The sequence below is a fragment of the Lacerta agilis genome, chromosome 4, assembly GCF_009819535.1.
Source record: "Lacerta agilis isolate rLacAgi1 chromosome 4, rLacAgi1.pri, whole genome shotgun sequence".
Lineage (NCBI taxonomy): Eukaryota > Metazoa > Chordata > Lepidosauria > Squamata > Lacertidae > Lacerta > Lacerta agilis.
The window spans coordinates 67108918-67130443 of NC_046315.1; the positions used below are offsets into that span (position 1 = coordinate 67108918).

Here is a 21526-nt window from a genome sequence, read left to right on the forward strand (position 1 = left end):
ATTACATATTGCATAATTTGCCTTGTACAGAAAAATCATTTTATACACATAATCCAGACAGCGATGTTCCTATCATCTTCCTTCCCATGCAAGAAGTTGTGACTGGGAATGGAAAGGCTTAACTCTTGTCATCTACCACATAGTAATGAATCAAACAGAGATCTTGAGAGCCCAAAGCTAAAACTGCAAGACAGCAATCCCATTTCCCATGTAGTAGGACCAAATAACTAAGGCAGGTTGATTAAAAACAGTAGCAAAGGAGGACTTATATCTCTTGCAACAGGCATCTAATGGGAACATAGGATTACAGCGATAAATACAAGACAGGTACAAGTCACCACTTCTATTACAAATGCCCATTTTCAGGAGATAACAACCTCAGAAGCAATATAAAGGATGCCACTACAACACAGAGTTCTTACTCCAAGAACAGGTATCTAATCAATGGTTCATACCAATGGATTTAAAATCATTCACTGCTTTTGCTTTTTTTCAGTCTACCAGCGCTGATTGACAGCTAGCTTTCAGGTGAAGAATCTCACCTATTAATATCCTTTAGATTAGAAAATCAGAGGTGGCTATTTTTCTTACACCACACCCTGGTGGGGAATCATGACTGATTACCTCTTCTGTAACCTTGAAAATAGGATGGCACACCGGCTTGTAAGTGGGAGGGAGATTTGACAATAACAGTTAAAGTCCTGTTTTATTAACTGAAGCACTTCAGCAAACAGCTCCTTTGAAAATTTATTGCCATTCCCTTCTACACAATTTACCAAGACAGACCTTCCTTTCTCAACACATCTTAAGTTTTATTCATTGAGGGGACAATAAAGTAAACTCTGAGCTTGAATAAAGAAAACATCATACACATTCATATGGCCATGAAACCTTAGAAGCCCAGTACAACATTGTTTAACATACAAATAATTCTTCTTCATGGTGGTTAAATACATTTCGCTCTCTCTCTGTGTCTCTCTGTGTCTCGCGCGCTGTCTCTGGGGCTCTCTCTCTCTCTGTGTGTGTGTGTGTGTGTGTGTTTGTGTGTCATATTTCTGAGATAAAAAGAACCTGACTAACCCCCCTTCTTTCTCATGTATGTCTTGTTTTATGGAAAGGAAAGAAGCATCAATAAGTCTGAAATGAAGTGGTCTCCATTAGCAATGGTTTACATTTACACCATACCTTCAAGGCAAATTTAAAGAGCAATATTGCTTCCCTTAAAGAATCCTGAGAACTATGTTTGTTAAGGGTTCTGAGAATTGTACCATTCTGGTGTCCAACATGGCTCCTATTATTACTGTCCCAAAGCTTGAATGGAGGAAAGGAACCTTCAAGCTGCTGTTTCAGCAAGTAGCTGTAGTTACTCTCCCTCGTACTGCTTATGTCTAGTGAGTGCCAGGCCTGTTGAAACTGGCGCCAAGCTTCCTTAAACCAAATAAAGGTGACGTTACAACAGAGATTAGCAACAATTCTTCTATCGAGACCTGCATTCCCTCAGACATAATCTGCCAAGAGCCATATTGCTATCCTTATTAATATTATTTAGTACATTTCAATCTCGCACTTACTACCTAAGGACACCAGACAGGTGAATGGCAAAGCAGCAAAACAATACAAATATAAATAAAGTAAGAATAGTTCCAGTTACAGGTAGGTAGGCGTGTTGGTCTGCCATAGTCAAAAAATTAAAAAAAATTCCTTCCAGTAGCACCTTAGAGACCGACTAAGTTTGTTCTTGGTATGAGCTTGCATGTGCATGCACACTTCTTCAGATAACACACAAAAGCTCATACCAAGAACAAACTTAGTCGGTCTCTAAGGTGCTACTGGAAGGAATTATTTATTTATTTTTTTGTTTTGTTTAAAGTAAGAATACTAAGGGGGGGGAATCCTGTTAATTTTTCTCAAAAATACATTCTGAATTCCAACTTGAATTGAATTTAAAGGTCAAAGTTTGACCATTTCCCTTTTTGATAATTGGATTAAAATGCCTCACGATAAATATTTGGAGGCCTTGCAAGGGATGGAAGAAAGTACCTGGAAAATGGATTTTGGGTCCACTGGTTATGGGTTAATGTAGATTTGTAGACTTACGGAATGCCTCTACCATGCCAACTGGAGGGTACCATAGGATGCTGTTGGTACACCTTCTCCATGTTTGGGTTCCTCCTCTTCCTAAGTGCTCTCACTTCCCTTTATTTCTTTGTTAAAGGGCACAGTTGTCACAATGTCACATAGTAAGAAAAGGCATGGAGACCCTGCTGCACTCTCTGTTTGTTTGTTTGTTTCTCTCACTGGTAGAGGGCAGGTGAATAGGCAGAAATAGCAAAGCAGAACAGCAGGCCAGGATATGAGACTTGCCAGGTTCCAATAATGCCCTCCCTATGTACTCATTTTGCACTCTTTAATTATGGAATTGCTTGTTATATCCTATTATTTTTAAAAGCTCATACCTCAAAAAGAAACGCTTTATGGCCTTCTCACTAGTAAACTACATATACTTGTAAGCAGTGCTATTTTTCTAGAAAAAGAGGCACGGGAACTCAACATGAGCGCCTCCCTTGTTCTCCTACAATGGCAATGGCACCTTCTTGAGCTCCAGCAAGTTCCGGCTGAAAAAAACACCCTGCTTGTAACTATAAAACTGAAAAGTGTGCCATTTAAACAAAATATTATTTAAGCCAAAGAGAGTTTGGTGTTGGTACAGCTCCTATTTTATAGCTTTAAGTATGTCGTATCAAAATGGCATTTAAAAGTAGGACTAAATTTAAAACATGAGTGTAAAATAAAAACCTGAAGTGTCAGGAACAAATAAAGGCTGAGTTTTACTATCTTGCTCAAATATAGAATAGAAATGAGAAGAGCTTGGCTTCCATTCAAAGGTTAAGATTTATATATTTTTAAACAAAATAATTGTATGCCTCAGTTATCTATTCCTATGCAGAGTCATTTTTCTATGCCTTCAAACTGCTACATGCATTTTTGACGTTTACTTTTTCATCCCTATTTCACAGCCTTAAATCTTCAGATATACAGCACCAGAGAATGATATATGCTTTGCTATCTGTGAGACTATAAACAGGCTTTGTCAGTCTCAAGCAAATGTCCAACTTTTCTTCTTCTTGCAAAGGCACACACACACTCCTTTCTCTATTATCCCAAATATAAAACAAATGTTTTACTCATAATTCTTGTGGGCTACCCCACCGACGGTTTTCTAAGCTTTTGCCACACAAAATTTCAGAGAAATCAGAAGCTTCACCAATATTTAAAAGGAAAGTTCTTAACAAGCATTCTTTTTTTTCTATTTAGATTTAGGTGAATGTGATTTCGTTTCTTTTTCTCCAACAGTAGTGGCTTGTCATCCCAGTGCAGAAATGCACTGAGAAAACAATAGCTTCTAGACTAATTCGAAAGAAGTAAATTCCCTTTAAATGTGGTAACATCTCCTAAAGACTGCTCTAGTAAGGCATGAGTGTCAAATGCACTGACTATAGTGTTAATTAAAATAATTAACACATGAGGGCTGCTGTCTTTACACCATTAACCACTTGTAAATTGAAATTAATGTGCTATATAGATGGAAAATAATAAGTTCTGTTGGATATAACTGGGACTCGTGTATATCTAGTTTGTCTTCCTTTTTAGAGAGGTGCTCACTTTAGCAAAATGCATCTTCACCGTGCTAGTTTTTAGCAGCTACCCCAGCATGGGGCCATACCATAGCTGTCAACTTTTCCCTTTTCTTGTGAGGAATCCTATTGAGAATAAGGGAATTTCCCTTTTAAAAAGGGAAAAGTTGACAGCTATGGGCCATACCTGGAATATATGCTTTGCATGCAGGAGACCCCAGGTTCAATGGCTAGCAAAACAGGTGATACAAAAGAGCAACAATGGTGCATGAGGCTGGGTACAGCAGTGTTGCTGCTTACAGGACTGGGATGGCAAGTCAGGATGGTGGCGAAGACATTAGAGATTCAGGTTGATGGCAAATGTGTAGGTAGAAGACACCTCCCAGAAGCCCAGAGCTGGGAAGTCAAATCCCAAAAGTCATTTTCTCTAATTGCAGATCTATGAGGGTTGGCTGTGGTTCTGCAGTACAGTGGGGAAAGTACTCTGCACATGCTCAGAGGCATCTCATTTTTTGTGCCAGAGTCAAAACCATGATATCAAACACAACTTCCAGGGTGCAATGCTATTCCAAATTATAGTTTTCTGGCAGAGTAGAAGAAGAAGAAGAATAGTTTGAATTTGATATTCCGCTTTTCACTACCCGAAGGAGTCTCAAAGCGGCTAACATTCTCCTTTCCCTTCCTCCCCAACAACAAACACTCTGTGAGGTGAGTGGGGCTGAAAGACTTCAGAGAAGTGTGACTAGCCCAAGGTCACCCAGCAGCTGCATGTGGAGGAGCGGAGACGCGAACCCGGTTCCCCAGATAACGAGTCTACCGCTCTTAACCACTACACCACACTTACCTCCTAGAACAGGCATAGGCAAACTCAGCCCTCCAGATGTTTTTGGACTACAACTCCCATCATCCCTGACCACTGGTCCTGTTAGCTAGGGATGATGGGAGTTGTAGTCCCAAAACATCTGGAGGGCCGAGTTTGCCTATGCCTGTCCTAGACCACTTTCTCTTGCATAAATAAAAATGACAAGCCTACTGGGAAGCCACACCTGTATCTCTAAACAGGGGGTTGGTTCTGTTCAGGGTATCTCCCTCCATATTGCATTCCCATGAAATTTTGGAGGAAGTCTGGGTTGGCTCTCAAAGTCCGGTTCACTGCACCATCAAATTAATATCAGCAACAATAACGACACAAAGGGATGGGAAATGAGTGGTGCTTTGTTCACCTGCCAAGTCACAGGCACCTCTGTAAACAAGCCATCACTCTGAAATTCAGACACTTTAAAACTGAACACCCTTACCTTCCTATGAATCTTTTGGCTTCCTCTGTGAATCTCTGAGTGAGGTTCTCATAGTTCCAGGGTTGCTGGATAATACTGTGATTCCGCATCAAGAAGCAGTTAAGATTCTGGAAGTTATAAAAGAAGAGCAGCAAAACTCCAACTATCACTGCAGCTATTAAGAAGAAGTAGCCCAGCACTCTGTGGGGAACTCTGACAAAGCCAACGTAATTCAGAACCGCCAAAGAGATCAGAGCAACCGCCGTGGTCTGGAGTGCTGCACGAGTGTGCATCTTCAGTCCAGCGCTAAACACGCTTCCGTGACCAGGTTTACAGTCCCTGAGATTGTTCACAGGCACCCCGTAAAAGTAATCAAATCCATGATTTAAAGGGTGGTGGCAGAAGTCATCACTGCTGTTGCAGTTAATCCCAAGATGCCATTTTCCTAAATGCAGGGGAAACACACATATTTCACAGATATTTAAATAAAATGTAGACTTGTAACCTTTCCACTGTATGTATATATTTATTGATATACACCTCTTTCCTCTTTTGTGCAAATTTTCATCACTCTACAGGACATTACAGAACTACTATGCTCAATCCTGCTTGCTGGCTTCCCACAGGCAACTGGTTTGCCACTGTGAGAACAGGATACTGAGCTAGATAGCTTTGGCCTGATTCAGCAGGGCTCTTCTAATGCTCCTGGTCTTTGTTCTTACACTTCAGAGAATTTTCCGATTCTTACGATTAATTTGGAATTTCACAGGGTATCAGGCAGAGCAGTAACGCCGCATATCATCAAAGTGCAGCGCTATATCAACATTACATTTCAAGTTAAAATGACTGCTTTTGTGCAAGTAAATTTAAAGCCAGCTAGATGGCAAGGTGAGTTGTAAGCTGCTTCCATGAATAAGTTAATTGAAGTGAATGTAGATGACTGTAATAATGAAATTAACAGAGCTTTCAAGATCCATACTATAGTTTTCCCATCAAGAAAGCACACATGATTTAGTAACCCAAGGACAACTTGAGCATTACATCTATTTAGCTTCCAGAGAGTAAATTAGAATATTCTGGGGAAAATTCTACTTGCAGTACAGCATCATAGGGCAGTTATAAAAAAATGAGCATTTTCTGCTGTTTCCCTTATATGCCCTTCCATCTTCCATATGTGATACATTTGGGTTATATGGGCTGCAATCAAGCTGTTACAATTAGTTGCTTCAGAAATCTTGTAAAGACATACGTTTTGCCCAGGCTTTCGCTGATCCACTAGATCAGACCCTTTCTTTGTTTTTATACTACTGTTTTACTGCTTTTATGCTGCATGTTTGTTTTTAATGATATTGGGTTTTTCATGTTGCATACTGCATAGGGATTTTAAAACATTGAGCAGTTTGTAAATGCTTTAGAAAAGATTTAATAAAACAGGATAAATTACAGATATTTATCTAATATTTTAGCAAGAACAAACCATTCTTTTAATCTTGCTACTATTATTCTCTGGTTCTGTTTATGTGAGCGATCAATGTTTTATTGTTGTCACGTTGACTGAGAGGTATGTTAGCCAAGCAAAAGGACTACTCTTTGGAGAGCAACGTATAAACTCTTCAAATGTAAATAAATGAAGCAAACAAATCATATAGGATCTTGAAACAGTAACTCAAGATTAAGTTTACTAACATATGGATCCAGTACCTTTATACCTGCAGCGCTCCCCACCTTTTTATTCCATGACCATAATATCCATGCAAACTGCAGAGTGTGTTCACTTTTGAATCCACAAGCAAATGCAAAGGCTATCAGTTGTTTTCAGTGAACATTCTCATTTTTAAATTTGTGCCTAGTTTCCTCAAAAGCATTTGGAAATGCAGATGCCCTTATTTTTTATTTTATTTTTATTTTTTACCCTCATGGTAGAAAGTAAATCAGGTTGGAAAAGTTAGGCCAGTATTTTTGGTTGTTAATGTATCTGATCCTAGAAAAGGGGGCACAGCCACTGAATGTTCTGTTTCCCGTTAAGCTTAGTTTTGGCTTAGGTATTCCTGATCACTGATCACAGTGGGATGTGATGCTTTTTATCTTCTTTTCAGGTGGACTATAACCATCTCACAGATCCAATGCTGTCATTTCCTGTTTAGGCAAGGTGTGGGGCTGCTGTTACTACTAATGGCTAAGGTAAAGGTAAAGGACCCCTGACAGTTAAGTCCAGTCACGGACAACTCTGGGGTTGCGGCGCTCATCTCACTTTACAGGCCAAGGGAGCCAACGTTTGTCCGCAGACAGTTTTTCCAGGTCATGTGGCCAGCATGACTAAGCTGCTTCTGGTGAAAGCAGAGCAGCGCACGGAAACGTTGTTTTCCTTCCCACTGGAGCGGTACCTATTTATCTACTTGCACATTTTTGGCATGCTTTCAAACTGCTAGGTTGGCAGGAGCAGGGACCAAGCAACGGGAGTTCACCCCATCACGGGGATTTGAACCGCAGACCTTCTGATCGGCAAGCCCAAGAGGCTCAGTGGTTTAGACCACAGCACCACCCGTATCCCTACACTAATGGCTAACCTCACCCCAAACAATTGTCTCCTGCACTGAAAAGTCATTTTCAAAAAAGAGTTATTTCAGAAGGTCTCAGTGACTATATTTTATTATTTGGAATTGCTGTAGGCATTTCCAGTTTTTTCCCCTTAATTGCTTCATTTACTTAGTTGATAGCCCATCTTTAATATGTAGATTGCTTTGAGGGACAATTCTGGATTAGAAAAGCAGGATACAAATTTCTTGAGACGAATAGAAAAAGGATGCATGTTAATCGGTCATACCTATGAGAGCTGTAGAATAACCCTTCTGCTGGAGAAGTTTAGCAAATGTTATTTCTTCCATAGGGAGTCCACCAGAAGAAGCAGAAAACAAGAAGACCCCAACTTTGTGCAGGCTAGCCATTCCTGAAGGAATCAAAAATTACTCTCAAATAGGAGGCAAACCAGTTTTCATTAGCACACACTTTGGGTGATATATAACACTGGTCATAGTCAGATGACGAGACCCACTGAAACCAATGGATGCATGTCTAAGGTAAAAGTAAAGGACCCCTAAATGGTTAAGTCCAGTCAAAGGCGGCTATGGGGTTGCAGTGCTCATCTTGCTTTCAGGCCGCAGACAGCTTTCCGGGTCATCTGCCAGCATGACTAAACCGCTTCTGGCGCAACGGAACACTGTGACGGAAACCAGAGCGCATGGAAATGCTGTTTACCTTCCCGCCGCAGCGGTACCTATTTATCTACTTGCACTTTTGGCATGTTTTCGAACTGCTAGGATGGCAGGAGCTGGGACCGAGCAACGGGAGCTAACTCCGTCATGGGGATTCGAACTGCTGACCTTCTGATCAGCAAGCCCAAGAGGCTCAGTGGTTTAACCTACAGCACCACCCGCGTAGATGCACGCCTACTAGTGAGGAGCACCAGTATTGGTGGGGGCTCTTTCACATCAAAAGCCCCAACTGTGCCAAGCCAGAAAGCTACCACTGACAGCCCCCAAACAAGGTGTTCTGGGCTGGGGGCAGGGCAAGGGCAGTGGCAAGGGCAAGGGCAAGGGCAAGGGCAAGGGCAAGGGCAAGTTTGGATCTGATCATCAGACTCCTCAGCTATGCCAGCCTGGAGCTGGTGTGGTGGCCTTCTGTGTTGGCCAAGAGCCAGCAGTACAAGGGATGCAGTAGTGGGTCTTTGTTCCTCTCCACCCCTACTTTGAATTGCTGTGCCCTGATATCTAACAAAGGCGCAAGAAAATCCTTTACCTGATCTGACAGAATAGCGGCCTGTCAAGAAAGATGCCCTGCTTGGGGTACATAGTGGTGAGGCTGCTATGTGTTGGGTCAGTGTTGCTCCTTCTTTAGATAACTTGTCAATGTTAGGAGTCCTGGAGGGGAAAAAGAAGAAGACACATTCAGGGGCATTTTATTCTGAATATGTAAACACGAGTAAGTTCAGACTATTTAAAGTTCTCGTTATGGCTTATAGTGTATCAGTTGGTGTCATAAAAATCCAAAATGAAGCCAAATTTTATGGTGAATTGAGTGCACCTTTGATCATTGGAGTGAATGCAATTAGGTGTATCTACATTTGTCTAGGGTTTGTCTAGGGTTGCAGCCAGTTATAGGTGGAATCTACACACATATAAAAAAACACTGTGAAAATGCTTTAAAAAAACATTTTGAAAAATACATTGAATTTGGCATAGCTCACTGGCTCAATCTATTTTCACATTTGTATATTGAACTTTACAACACACTTCAGATTTTTTTATTTGCAGCTGTATAGCTGAGACCATAGTCCTTTTTTCTTTTAACATTTCAATCATCGAATCAAAATCAATACACTAAGAACCTATACTGTATGTCTGTGTTTTAATCTTGCAACCTGATGCATGAAGTGAATCTAAATTTTAAGGGCTATATGTCCTGAAACAAACTGTAACTCATATTTCCCAATCCATTGTATTTCTTCACTCTTCTAGTCTATGCTCAAATATTTGGGAGAGGAAGATGTATTTTCTTGATACAATTTTGTTCTCTCAGTCTATATGTGTGTGTTTGTGCTCTGACTACTGTAATGTACATGGGGTTATCTTTGAGGACAGTTTGGAATTTCTGCAGTTAGTTCAAAATCCAGCTGCTAGATTGAATATGGAAACATATTATATTGCCAGAACTTAAACAGCTGCACTGCCCTTCCAATCCCTTTCTGGGCATGATTCAAACTCCTAATGCTTATAAATGTTGGTGTGAATTTTAATCTGTTTTAGAATTTTAACTCTTGTACATTTTAATGAATTGTAAATTTTCCCTGGTTTTATCTTTTTGTAAAGTGTTTTGAGCTTTTAGGTTGTGGTTGTTTTTTTTAACAATCAAGCAGTGTATAAATTTTATGAACAAATAAATACAGTAATATCATGCTTACTTTTGAAGTCTAAAACAGCTTGGGGCCTGGTTACCTGACGGATCACCTCCAACACAAGCCTGCCTATGCACTGAGATAATATTTGGTGGCCTTTCCTCAGGTGAGATAGGTAGCATTGCGAGAATGGACCTTCTTAGTGGTGGCAGCTGTCTTGTAAGATGTGCTCACCAGGGAAGCTCACCTGGTGCCTACTCTCATGTGCTTCGCATCTAGGTAAAGCAGCTTTTTAATTGACTACATACGCTCCAACATTTCTCCAATGAAAATTGGGATTTCATATTCCATTATTATTATTGTTGTTGTTGTTATTATTATTATTATTAATAATAATTATTCCCTACCCATCTGACTGGGTTGGCACAACCATTCTGGGCAGCTTCCTACATATAAAAACATAATAAAACATTAAACTTTAAACAAACTTCCCTATACAGGGCTGTCTTCAGACGTCTTCTAAAGGTTGTATAGTTACTTATCTCCTTGGCTCAGGGGGTCATATAATTCCATACCCTCCAACATTTCTCCATTGAAAATAGGGATGTTCTAAGGAAAAGTGGGACATTCTAGGATCAAATCAGAAACCGGGATGGGTTTTATAAATTCGGAGCTGTCCCTGGAAAATAGGGACACTTGGAGGGTCTGTTGCTACACCTTTTTTAAATAATAATAATAATATTGTGCTATTTTCTGCTGCTTAGGTAGCTGCCCTTTGGATTTTTACTCTTGTTTTTTTTTATCAGTAGTGGCATGAGTGGAGGGAAAGAGACCAGTATCACCAATCCTTACTTGGATTAGGATCGGACTACCACCAATCCAGCACTTGCAAGAATCAGGCATAGTCAACCAAACCATGGGACATGTTTCTATTTCCTAATACAATTTGTGGTTGTGATCTTCCACAAGCTCTCTGCCCAGAACAATCTCTTTTGAAGCTAAAGCCTTATGTACATATATATAATCAAGTGTGTTGGCAAACCTTGAAGTTGTGTTTCCATAGCATCCCAGGTCTCCAATGCCAAGATCATCAGCCATGAATAATACAATATTGGGCTTTGAAATCCTTTCATTAATAGCATTGCTTACAGGCCACAGATAAAGCATCACAGGAAGGAGGATAATCATTCTGCTGTTTTAGGGCAAGGGTGCTTCAAAAAGTTACCTGCTTGATAAAATAACGTTGTTTTATACATTTATATAAAACAATATAAAATGTTGCTTTATATTTATTTTCATAATCGGCATAATAATTGAACTTGCCATTACAATGAGAACACCATGAAAAGGAAACACAGTTCTTAATAGTTCTAGCAATTACTCGTGTTATTAAAGTTTAGAAGCAGCCTGTTGAATCTGACCTTTTGCATTTGAAAACATTTTAATATATTTCCTTTCATAGTTTTGCTGAAAGAGAAAAGCTGAAATGTAGCAAACAATCTTGCACATATTATATGACGTTCAAGGACTTTTGAATACTTTTTTCCGAAATGTTCTTTCTTGGCAAAAAAAAATATATGTATGTGGAATTACCATCTGACATAAAGGAGTATTAAGGTATATTCACATTTTCCATCTAGGTGAAGGGGAGGACATCATTTTAGGATATCACATATTTACAAATATCACAAAATGAGAGGCAGGCCAGGTGGTGACAATGCCATGACCATACCAGCATATGGTCATCCATATGAACAGGGCATTGGGTTCCTAAAGAATCCAATAGTTGTTTATGCTGGTGATAATGATAGTCTGTTTAAGGAAGCTGAGGCGGCCACTCTACTTCCCTGTGGGATGGTGTTGTGGGCAGGCCACGTGCTCTCCCCGTGCACAGTGGGGGCTTGGAAGTACCCCCGCGTCATAGGGGAGTCCCGGCCACATCACACTCCCCGGCTAACCAATCCAGTTTGCCAGGGGGCGTGGCTTACAGCATTTAAGCAACCACACGGCCGGGAAACTTCCTATTGGTTCCTGCTTCTGCAGATTTCCCACTCTCACTTCATGCGTTCGACATCTTGGCCTTGCTATGGACCTCAGCTGGTCACCTGATGAGGGGGCCTGGTAGGAATTTTTCCAGTTGGCAAATTGGCACCAGCCATTTGGTTTTCGCCTACCTCGTAGCAATTGTCACAACTTTGTAAGGTTAGGCACTGGTAAAACCTGGTTCATGGGAGGGGAGGGTGTGGCCATCACCTGCCCCTCCTCTTTAAGGGTAAGCCGTTAAAGGGATATGGGGTTGTGGATCTTGTCCGAAGCCCGGGTATGGGCTAGGGCCATGCCACGACGCTATCAGGGACCCTGGGGGAGCTCTCAGTTGATGTACATCAACAGGGCTCCCCCTACTGGTGGTTGACCCTTACTGGGATACCTGAATGGCAGGCAGGAGTCAGATATAGTCGGTTCAATTCCAATGCCTAAGCCAATACCGCTAACATTCTGTAACCAATAAAGTTGTGGCCTTGATTCTCCCATTAACCTAAAATACTGGTGTCCATGTGTTTTATTATTCATCAAATGGGGGGGGGGGCGCTCAGGGCCTTGACACGCAAGGCATTGCCCAAGCCCAAAGTAGTGCAGTCCAAACTAGTGAACAAACAGCTTCTTGAGAGCTCCATAGAATTGCCCATAAAATTGTGAAACCCCAAACACAGGAGCAGGATATGAAGACCTAAACAGACCATTCTCTTGGAATGGAAGATTAGGGAGCACACGGCAGTCTAAAAAACGTACATTGTGCACTGAACTTGTACTAAAGATGTGATCAGGGGTCACATGTGTGAGACAGACAGAGGGCTTGCAAAATTAAACAGAGGGGCATCAAAGGGAAAGAAAAACCTACATGTGTCAGCTTCCATGTGAACTGGGTTCCACTTACAGTATTTGGTGTTTCAGATCACATGGAAGTTTATGTGCCTACAGCTGTATGCTTGCAGATTTTCCCTACTCAAACATCCATGCATAAAATCAGGCTGAAGCAAGGGAGGGACACGATAGATGGATAACATAATAAACAATCATCTGAAGCAGGTTCAAGTTTGGGTGTGTTTTGTGCCTGAAGAAAGGGGATGAAAAACTTGAAATACTCTTGGCAGTGAATGTTGATTCAGCAAGAAGCAATTGCTTCGTCTTCCTTTTCCTTTCATATTTTCTGGGGAAGAAAACTGCAGTCCTGAAGACCAGCCAGATCTTTTGAAGAGCACGGTTTGCACAGTACTGCACAATGTTCCATAACAATAAAGCAATGTGCATACTTGATGACAGCAAAGAATGCCTCTGTTTGAGAAGCACAATATTCCTCGTAGGTGTCACTGTGTCAGCCTCAAGGAAAAGGGCTTGCCAGTCAAATTAAAAATAATTGACGTCTGCCACACTCTAAGCAAAATGATACATTCACAAGCAAGCAAAAGCATTAGCTGCTAACTTATCCTGTAACGAAACCACTTCTAGTGTAAGACTTTCACCAGAAGCAATGCACTTTTCTGGTGGTGGACAGGATTCCCAGTTTTAATAAAATGTTGGGGGGGGGGATGCCACAGCTGAAGGCAAACTATGCTGCTGTTTCACACACGTGTTAGTGCAATGAGAAATCTATTCTTTGTAGTACTATCCCACCAGTCAGGTTTAGGTGTGCAGATAGCATGAACACATAGAAGGGATTGATTGCGTGGGTCTTTTTTCATGCAATATGGACCCTGGAGAGAAGGGATGCAGGGAAGGAAGTTGCCAATCAAGTGGCAAATAGCCACATGATCCGACCTGTTCATGTGGTTGCATAACATTATTCACACAGCATCTCTGCAATGCAGGATCATATTATTCAAATGTGGGTACTATGATATTCAATATTTTTCTACAGTTTTTTTGTAGTTATGCAAAGCTTGAGTTTTCTCCAAGCCTGTTGCTATATTTCCCTTTTGTGTTGATGTTGCCATGTTGGCTTAATACGGATCAGTACTCAGATAATGGGTCTGCTATTAGTATAAAGGATATTGATATCCCAAACAGATTTATGAGCCCAGGGATAAGGGCAGGAGGGATCAATGTTATTGCAACCTGTTGAATATACATTTGATATCGGGGATAGTAAACCTGCTTTCAAACAAATATTACTGTATAGTCCCAGCATCAGTTACTGAAATACCCCCATTGATAGAAACCACCCTTGAGCCAACATAGCACAAACAATACAAGATGCTACATGGGAAGTGTTATGTTCAACCTATAATACAAAACCTTTCTCCCCTTCTCCTGTGTCTAAGAATGCTCAGAGATTGATTCCATCACGCCACACTATACTATTTTTTCCTTTACAATGATCTCTCTAATATTTGCTATCTTCCCACTCCCCTCTGGTCTTCTACACAATAAATTGACACTTCATTAGTATCTGCAATCCTGTACACATACTTCCACAGGCTGAGAAAGTAGTAAGCTCAGTCTTCTCACCTATTAGCTGCTTGTCATCACTTGATCATTCCAGAAACACATAGCAGATGCAGCCCACTTTGTTTTGAAGAACCTTCAAATCCATTTTCACCCCCTAACACATTTTTCAAAGCAATGAATAACTGCCTGATTTTTACAATGTTTCTTTAATTCAATATTCCGCATAAGTGTTTTAGATGTGTTGCTCCTGGCTTTCTTGTTTAGCATGTAAGATGTTATTACTAAGAGAATCAATATTCAGAGGAATACATCAACATATAAATACAGAAGGAACCATGAGAAATTAATAGGTTCAAGGAGTTATCAAGAGTATCTAGGAAAGGCAAGTATTAAATTTGTCAGATTTGACAAAATAAAATATTCCATACTACACTAGGAATGCCTATAACTAACCATCACATATAATTAATTTTTGAATTAAAAAATGTACATGGAGTGACATGGAGTGAATAAGAATTGGGCCACACACCCAAAAATGGGCATCTGTTTGTTTGAACAAATATGCTTATTATGTTCTGCCCATTGGGACATGTGAAGCTAGGTTCTGGGTATCCTCTTATCTAGGGAGTTCATTTTAAGGAAGCAATTAGAAGACTGTCTCCCATGCATGATCTGTGGCAGGATCTGGCTGTGCTGTAACTCAAAGTCACCTCAGGTGCCAATCACATGACACAGATGGCATCCTGGGGCACTGTGGGGCAGGACATAGGAGGGACTATTCTCTCACTGGTCTACTCCTAGGGCATACATTCAAGATTCACATGTGGCTTCAACCAATGTCATCACCGTAATACAAACACAGGTTTTTTTTTTTCTTTTCCTGATAGAGAAGGCATTGGGGCAAAACCATGTCAGAGGGGAGTGATGTGTGCATCTCCTTCCACAGGAGGCCACACTGAAGTAAGTGTTGGTCTATAAACATTATACTCAGGGAAGCATGGAGCACGTTACAATATAAGGTAACAAATGTAGAAAGCATTCAGGTGAGTGCACATTTGTGTATGTGTTTTAATCCACTCCACAAAACAAATGAGCATCAGCAAATTTTCAAAATATACTGCCACTTCTCTCTACACCGAGTCGAAAAGATCAGATCAGCCAGTGTCATGGATAGCCAGAATGTTGTTGGACTACAATTCCCATCAACACCAGCCAGCATGGCCAAAGGTCAGGGAAAGTGGGAATTGTACTCTAACATCTGGACAGCAGCATGTTGTCCACCCCTAGTGTATGTGAACTCTTCAGTAAGTCTTGGCTGAGAAGGAGCCGATTAGACTCAATTTGTGGCTCTGGTTAGCATAGAGTATAGAGATGGTGAGCATTCAACCCTTCAGAATTCTAGAATAGGAGCTGATCAATCCTACCTTTAGAAGGCTCTGTCCATATCCGACATGTCATCCAGTCCTAAAAATACTACAGGCAGGACAGAGTTTAAATTCTGGATATAGCCAGTCTCAGAGCTTATCCTCACAGTCTCTGCCCTTGTAGGAGACTACCTGCTGCTCTCAAGGATATTCTTCTCCAATGTAATTTCCTCAGCATCTGGATGAAATGAATAACCTCCTTATTATGGCCCTGCCCTATTCCTCTGGGCTGTTGGCCACCTCTCACTCATGCCAGTCTGGTTCCAGTGCCTGAATATGAGGTTGGGCAACTAGCCTTGAGGAGAATCTTAAGAGTGCTTATGTCAGGCTTGTGACTGCTGAAAGACAGAATTGCATGATAAAAGAAGAATCTTATGAAAATACTAAATTACTCTTAGGGGAAAGGAGAAGAATCCATGATGGAGAAGCCAAATGAAATTCCATGCACCTACTGGACTTCCAGGCTATATGGAATGCCTTAGATCTGATTTACAGTTGTACAACAACACTGTGGTATCAAGAGAGACAAGAGTGAACATTTATTATATAAATAAATCAACAAATGCTCATTTAATCAGATATATGGAGCAGCCTCAGATTTTATATCTTCCCCAACCTTGTTTGAACTATAACTGCCACCACCCCTGTCTATTGCTTTTGCTGTGGGATGCTGATGGAAGTTGACCAAAGTACATTGAGAGCACCAGCTTGGGAAAGGCAGATTTATATGAATAACAACAGACTCACATTCCTTTGACGTCCTGGGAATTTTAATGTCTTAAACAACTTTGCCAAAGTAGATGGGTGTATAGTCAAAGCAATGGCACCAGTTGGCTTGCATAATTCTACAATAATACAGAATGTTGTAATCTGTCTAGACATTTAATGTTTGTATGTTTCCATTAAAGGAGATGCATCATTAATTCAAGACACAAGTGGACATGCTTTGCTGGTGCACCACTTTGTTTCAAAATACAAAACCAACAAAAACCTGTTCGCAGAAAACACCAAATACATTAATCCAAATATGTTTATTTGCAGTGCAAATTAGTCCCGGGTTGAAAAACCGGAGACTCAACCTCTGCCTTCCACAAGCAAAGAATCATTTGTTGTGTTGCCCAAATAAAATGTGAATTTGATATTCATCAAAGCACAATTTAATTAAAAGTCCTGTTAATATCCTGATTCTACAAACAAACCTTCTAAAAGAATGTTTCAGTAGACAGTATGGAGCCCAATTAACATAAACACTATTAATTACCTGTAAACTACAGCTATAATTACATATATACATTAGAAAAGAGATTATGGCTGTTTTATATTATGGAAAATATCCAAGGAAGAAATCATTGTCAGCTTTTAAACCAATCTTTAATTAAACAAATGTTAAACTACATAAGACATACATATTTCAACTTGCCAATTGCAAAGAGCTCAACAAAACTGTGGGTAGAAAGAATTTCTAAACAACAACACCAATAACAACACATTTAATTTCTTAGTCACTTGTTGCAAAATTTTAAGAGCATGAAGTGTAACAGATATAAGGAACATTTATAGGTTAAGAAGCAGAAATGTAAATCTTTATCATCATCATCATCATCATTATCATTTTCATGTGTATAATGGCTGTCTGCTAAAACACAATAAACTGACTTAGCCTGCCCTGCAGATATTGCTCAACTACAACTCCCATCAGTCCCAGCAAGCATAGTTAATGGCTAGGAATGTTGGGAGTTGAGGTTTAGCAATATCTGCATGGTCAAAGGTCTGAAGGCAGCCCTGTTTAGGTAAGTTTTAAATGTGTAACATTTTAATGTATTTTAATCTTTGTTGGAAGCCACCCAAAGTGGCTGGGAAAACCCAGCCGGATGGGCGGGGTACAAATAAATTATTATTATTATTATTTCCTACACCTGAAATATGACTTAATTTTTTTTGGGGGGGGGGAGAGACTTACAAAGAAAGCCACACAATAATCCATAAAACTGTAGCAATTAAGTTGAGTCTGCCATCTAAGAAACACAATGTATGTTTAAGAATGTAAAATGATTCTGTTACCCAGGACTTGCCCGGATAGTTAAACGAGGGATTTGGCACCCCCTCTGCCCACCCCGCAACCCCCAGATGGCAGCATTGCTTTGTGGAAAATAAGTTTGAAAGCAGTGATCCTTGTTGGTTGGGACTAACCTAAGCCCCTGGTCCCATCACCTCCTGGCAAATAGAAGGGGAAGAAATGGGGGCAGTGAGAGATTTTACTTTCTTGGGCTCCATAATCACTGCAGATGGTGACAGCAGTCACAAAATTAAAAGACGCCTGCTTCTTGGGAGGAAAGCAATGACAAACCTAGACAGCATCTTAAAAAGCAGAGACATCACCTTGGCGACAAAGGTCCGTATAGTTAAAGCTATGGTTTTCCCAGTAGTAATGTATGGAAGTGAGAGCTGGACCATAAAGAAGACTGATCGCCGAAGAATTGATGCTTTTGAATTATGGTGCTGGAGGAGACTCTTGAGAGTCCCATGGACTGCAAAAAGATCAAACTTATCCATCCTTAAAGAAATCAGCCCTGAGTGCTCACTGGAAGGGCAGATCCTGAAGCTGAGGCTCCAGTACTTTGGCCACCTCGTGAGAAGAGAAGACTCCCTGGAAAAGACCCTGATGTTGGGAAAGATGGAGGGCACAAGGAGAAGGGGGCGACGAGGACGAGATGGTTGGACAGTGTTCTCGAAGCGACTGGCCTGAGTTTGGCCAAACTGCGGGAGGCAGTGGAAAATAGGCGTGCCTGGCGTGCTCTGGTCCATGGGGTCACGAAGAGTCGGACACGACTGAACGACTGAACAACAAAACCTAAGCCCCTTAAGTTTCGAATAAACACACTGGGCTGAATCCAGTCATGACTGACAAGACCCATTGCTTTCAGTGGATCTGCGCTGGGCATGAATGGATCCAATCCATTTAAGATCACAATCCTATACATGCCTGCTCAGATGTAAGTCCTCTTGAATTCTGTGTGGCTTTATCTGGAGATAAGTACAGGTGTGCCGTCCGCCTCCCCCCCCCCCCCACTTACACATGATTGACTTGCATATGACCATGTATACGTATACGTATAAGTATACGTGCTGTGCCAGGAAATAATTTAATTGTTCAATCCCCCTCCCCCCAATGGTGGGAGAGAGCTGGAGAGTCCTTGTGGCTCGTGAGCAGACCCTCCATGGAGCCCAAAGAGGACATCAGTGAGGGTGAAGGGAGCCCCAAAGAGACTAGAGGCACAGTGGGGCTTTACTTAGGCTGCTCAGCCTCTCTGCCTAACAGCAGCCCCCACTTTCCCGTGCATCCACCATGCTTCTGCCAGCCTCAGAGCTTCAATTCTAGTTGTGGATATTAATGGGTGCATTTTTTTGGTTATGGATTGAAGACAGAACAGCAGCTAGGGTGTTTAAAGTATGTTTAGAGTGTCCTCCCCACATTACGCAATTTTACTTATGTGCTCAGGGGCCTGGAACGTAACCCCTGTGTAACTTGGGGGGTGCCTGTATATGCAGGATTGCTTCCTAAATGAACTCCATATTCCTGAGCTATAGAACACTGGCGAAAAAAATGAATTCATAGGCTTACTCTCTTATTTATGAATAATAAAATGACTGAATCTGTTTAACTAGGCAAACTATTAGCTAAATAAAAATGAAAACATAATAGGATTAGGAAAATAAACCCAAGAATTAAAGTATTAAGGTCTTTAAGATAATAAATAAGTTCCATAAGTAAAGAATCAGAAGAAAGGCCAAATAGGTATTGCGAAGCCTGGAAGAAATAAGCCATAATAAAACATATTAAAAACGAAACAAAACAAAACCGATTCTATCCAGAAATGAACAATATCTTTATGGTATTAAGATTTACATATTTCTTTGGAAGATTCAAGAGTGAAAATGCATTGCTTCACTTCTCTCATTAAGAAGTTTGACAGAGTTAGCAGAGAGTTTTATCAGTTCTTTATGACACAAATAGGCCTTTACGTATATTGAAACAATAGTTCAGAAATAGTAAGAAAACAATTGGCTATGGTGCCACTGTGAATTAATTTATGTTTGAGAGAGGGATTAATTGGAAGCCAGCCAAAGGCAGCAGAATATCGGGGGTAGGGGGTGGCATCCTCATTGAAAAAATTTTTTGGGGGGCACTCGGCTCCCCCCCCCATGGCACCTGTTTTGATTAGTGTCATTCTAGATACATCCTAGAGCTGTTGTTGCTGGTGGTTTTACAACAACAACAACAACATAAAAATGTTAAACAATTTTTGTAATTTTAGGTTGTGAACCACTCTGGGATCTACGGGTATGGGGTAGCATATAAATTTAATAAATAATAATCAAAATAATAAATAATATAATAAACAAAACCAAATAATATAGTCCCATTCTGAAAACACCTACATGCATTATTGTGTCTTTTTTGTTTCTAAGATCTCGATTACATCATGGGAGTCACTTTACTTGAAATGACAATATGTTGGTTCCACTTTTCCCTAAAGATGATAAAATACACCGTGCTCTCTTTTAGAACTTCTTTCTCCATTTTGATGAAAGATATATGTAAGTATTTTTGGCATTTTTGCATGTGTACTAAAACATCCTCTATTTTAAAAAAATCTATTCACCTTTTCCTCTTCTGCTCTATTAACACATTTTATGGACAATTTCTCAATACAGTTACTGTACTTATCTTGCTTTGACCTGTAAGAGAAAGAACAGTCCAAATTCCAAAACCATGCACATAATGTAACAATGTCAAATCTGTTTTTATTACCAATTCGTGATCAGAAAGCCTTGGGTAGGTCACATTACACATTAACTTTGTTATATAACATATGTAGTCAAGGAACATTACATATTTCACAACTTAAGGCTTGTGACACAGCATATCTTAAGAAAGCACATTACAACCTACTAGCTTTCACTCTGAGGAAAATCAATCTCCAGGTAAAAATTACACATTTCTTGAATATAACTCCCCCACCCTTTTGAGCATATGATGGTATAAATGTTGGAAAAAAATCAGTGTCTCACAGCAGGCAATAGCTATTCTTAGGAATCCCACTGCTTTTTCCATATATCTCTACCATCAGACTAAAAAGTTATGAAAGGGTTTTCTGCCTCTTGTAACACAAAACACCCAACACACCCAACACTGTTTTGTATTGGATTTTTCTCTGGTTACCTTATTTTGCTCTAGAACAACCAACTTGAGCATGCATAATTCTGCACAAGAATGGGCTGTCAGAATATCTTTTTATCTGGGAAATTTACTTTGATGATCAATGCTTTTTAAGATGTGACTTTTTGAAGGGAACATGGGAATTATTTCAACTTTGACACGTTACCATTAGAAAACCTTTGAAATAATTATTATTTATTTGTTGCCCTTCACCATAAGGTCCCAGGGCAAGCCACAGTAACTTAAAAAGTAACTTACCAAAATAATCAAAACAAAATAAAAAATAAATAAAAATTCCTTCCAGTAGCACCTTAGAGACCAACTAAGTTTGTTCTTGGTATGAGCTTTCGTGTGCATGCACACTTCTTCAGATACCATGCATACACACAAAAGCTCATACCAAGAACAAACTTAGTTGGTCTCTAAGGTGCTACTGGAAGGAATTTTTTTTTATTTTTTATTTTGTTTTGACTATGGCAGACCAACACCATGGTTACCTACCTGTAACTGGAATTACCAAAATAATAATAATAACAACAACAACAACAATAACAACAATAACAATAATCCACCCTCAGATTCTAACTGCCAAAACTGAGTTTCACCAAAAAAATTACGTAAAATGAAATTTT

The 21526-nt window shown here is 40.2% G+C and overlaps 1 protein-coding gene across 6 annotated transcripts in view; it reads right to left on the reverse strand.

The window, feature by feature from the left end:
* Positions 1-21526, reverse strand: part of STS (steroid sulfatase) — an 89494-nt gene that overhangs the window by 54791 nt on the left and 13177 nt on the right. For 4 of the 6 annotated variants that reach the window (XM_033147444.1, XM_033147443.1, XM_033147448.1 and 1 more), the window contains exons 3-6: positions 10846-11028; positions 8708-8829; positions 7737-7859; positions 4934-5357 (exon numbers count right to left, since the gene is read on the reverse strand). In XM_033147444.1, coding sequence (XP_033003335.1) covers positions 4934-5357; positions 7737-7859; positions 8708-8829; positions 10846-10991 — 815 coding nt within the window. In that variant the 5' untranslated portion in view covers positions 10992-11028. Of the gene's footprint in view, positions 1-4933; positions 5358-7736; positions 7860-8707; positions 8830-10845; positions 11032-21526 lie in introns of all 6 variants that reach the window. The other 2 variants (XM_033147446.1, XM_033147447.1) reach the window with 1 other exon arrangement.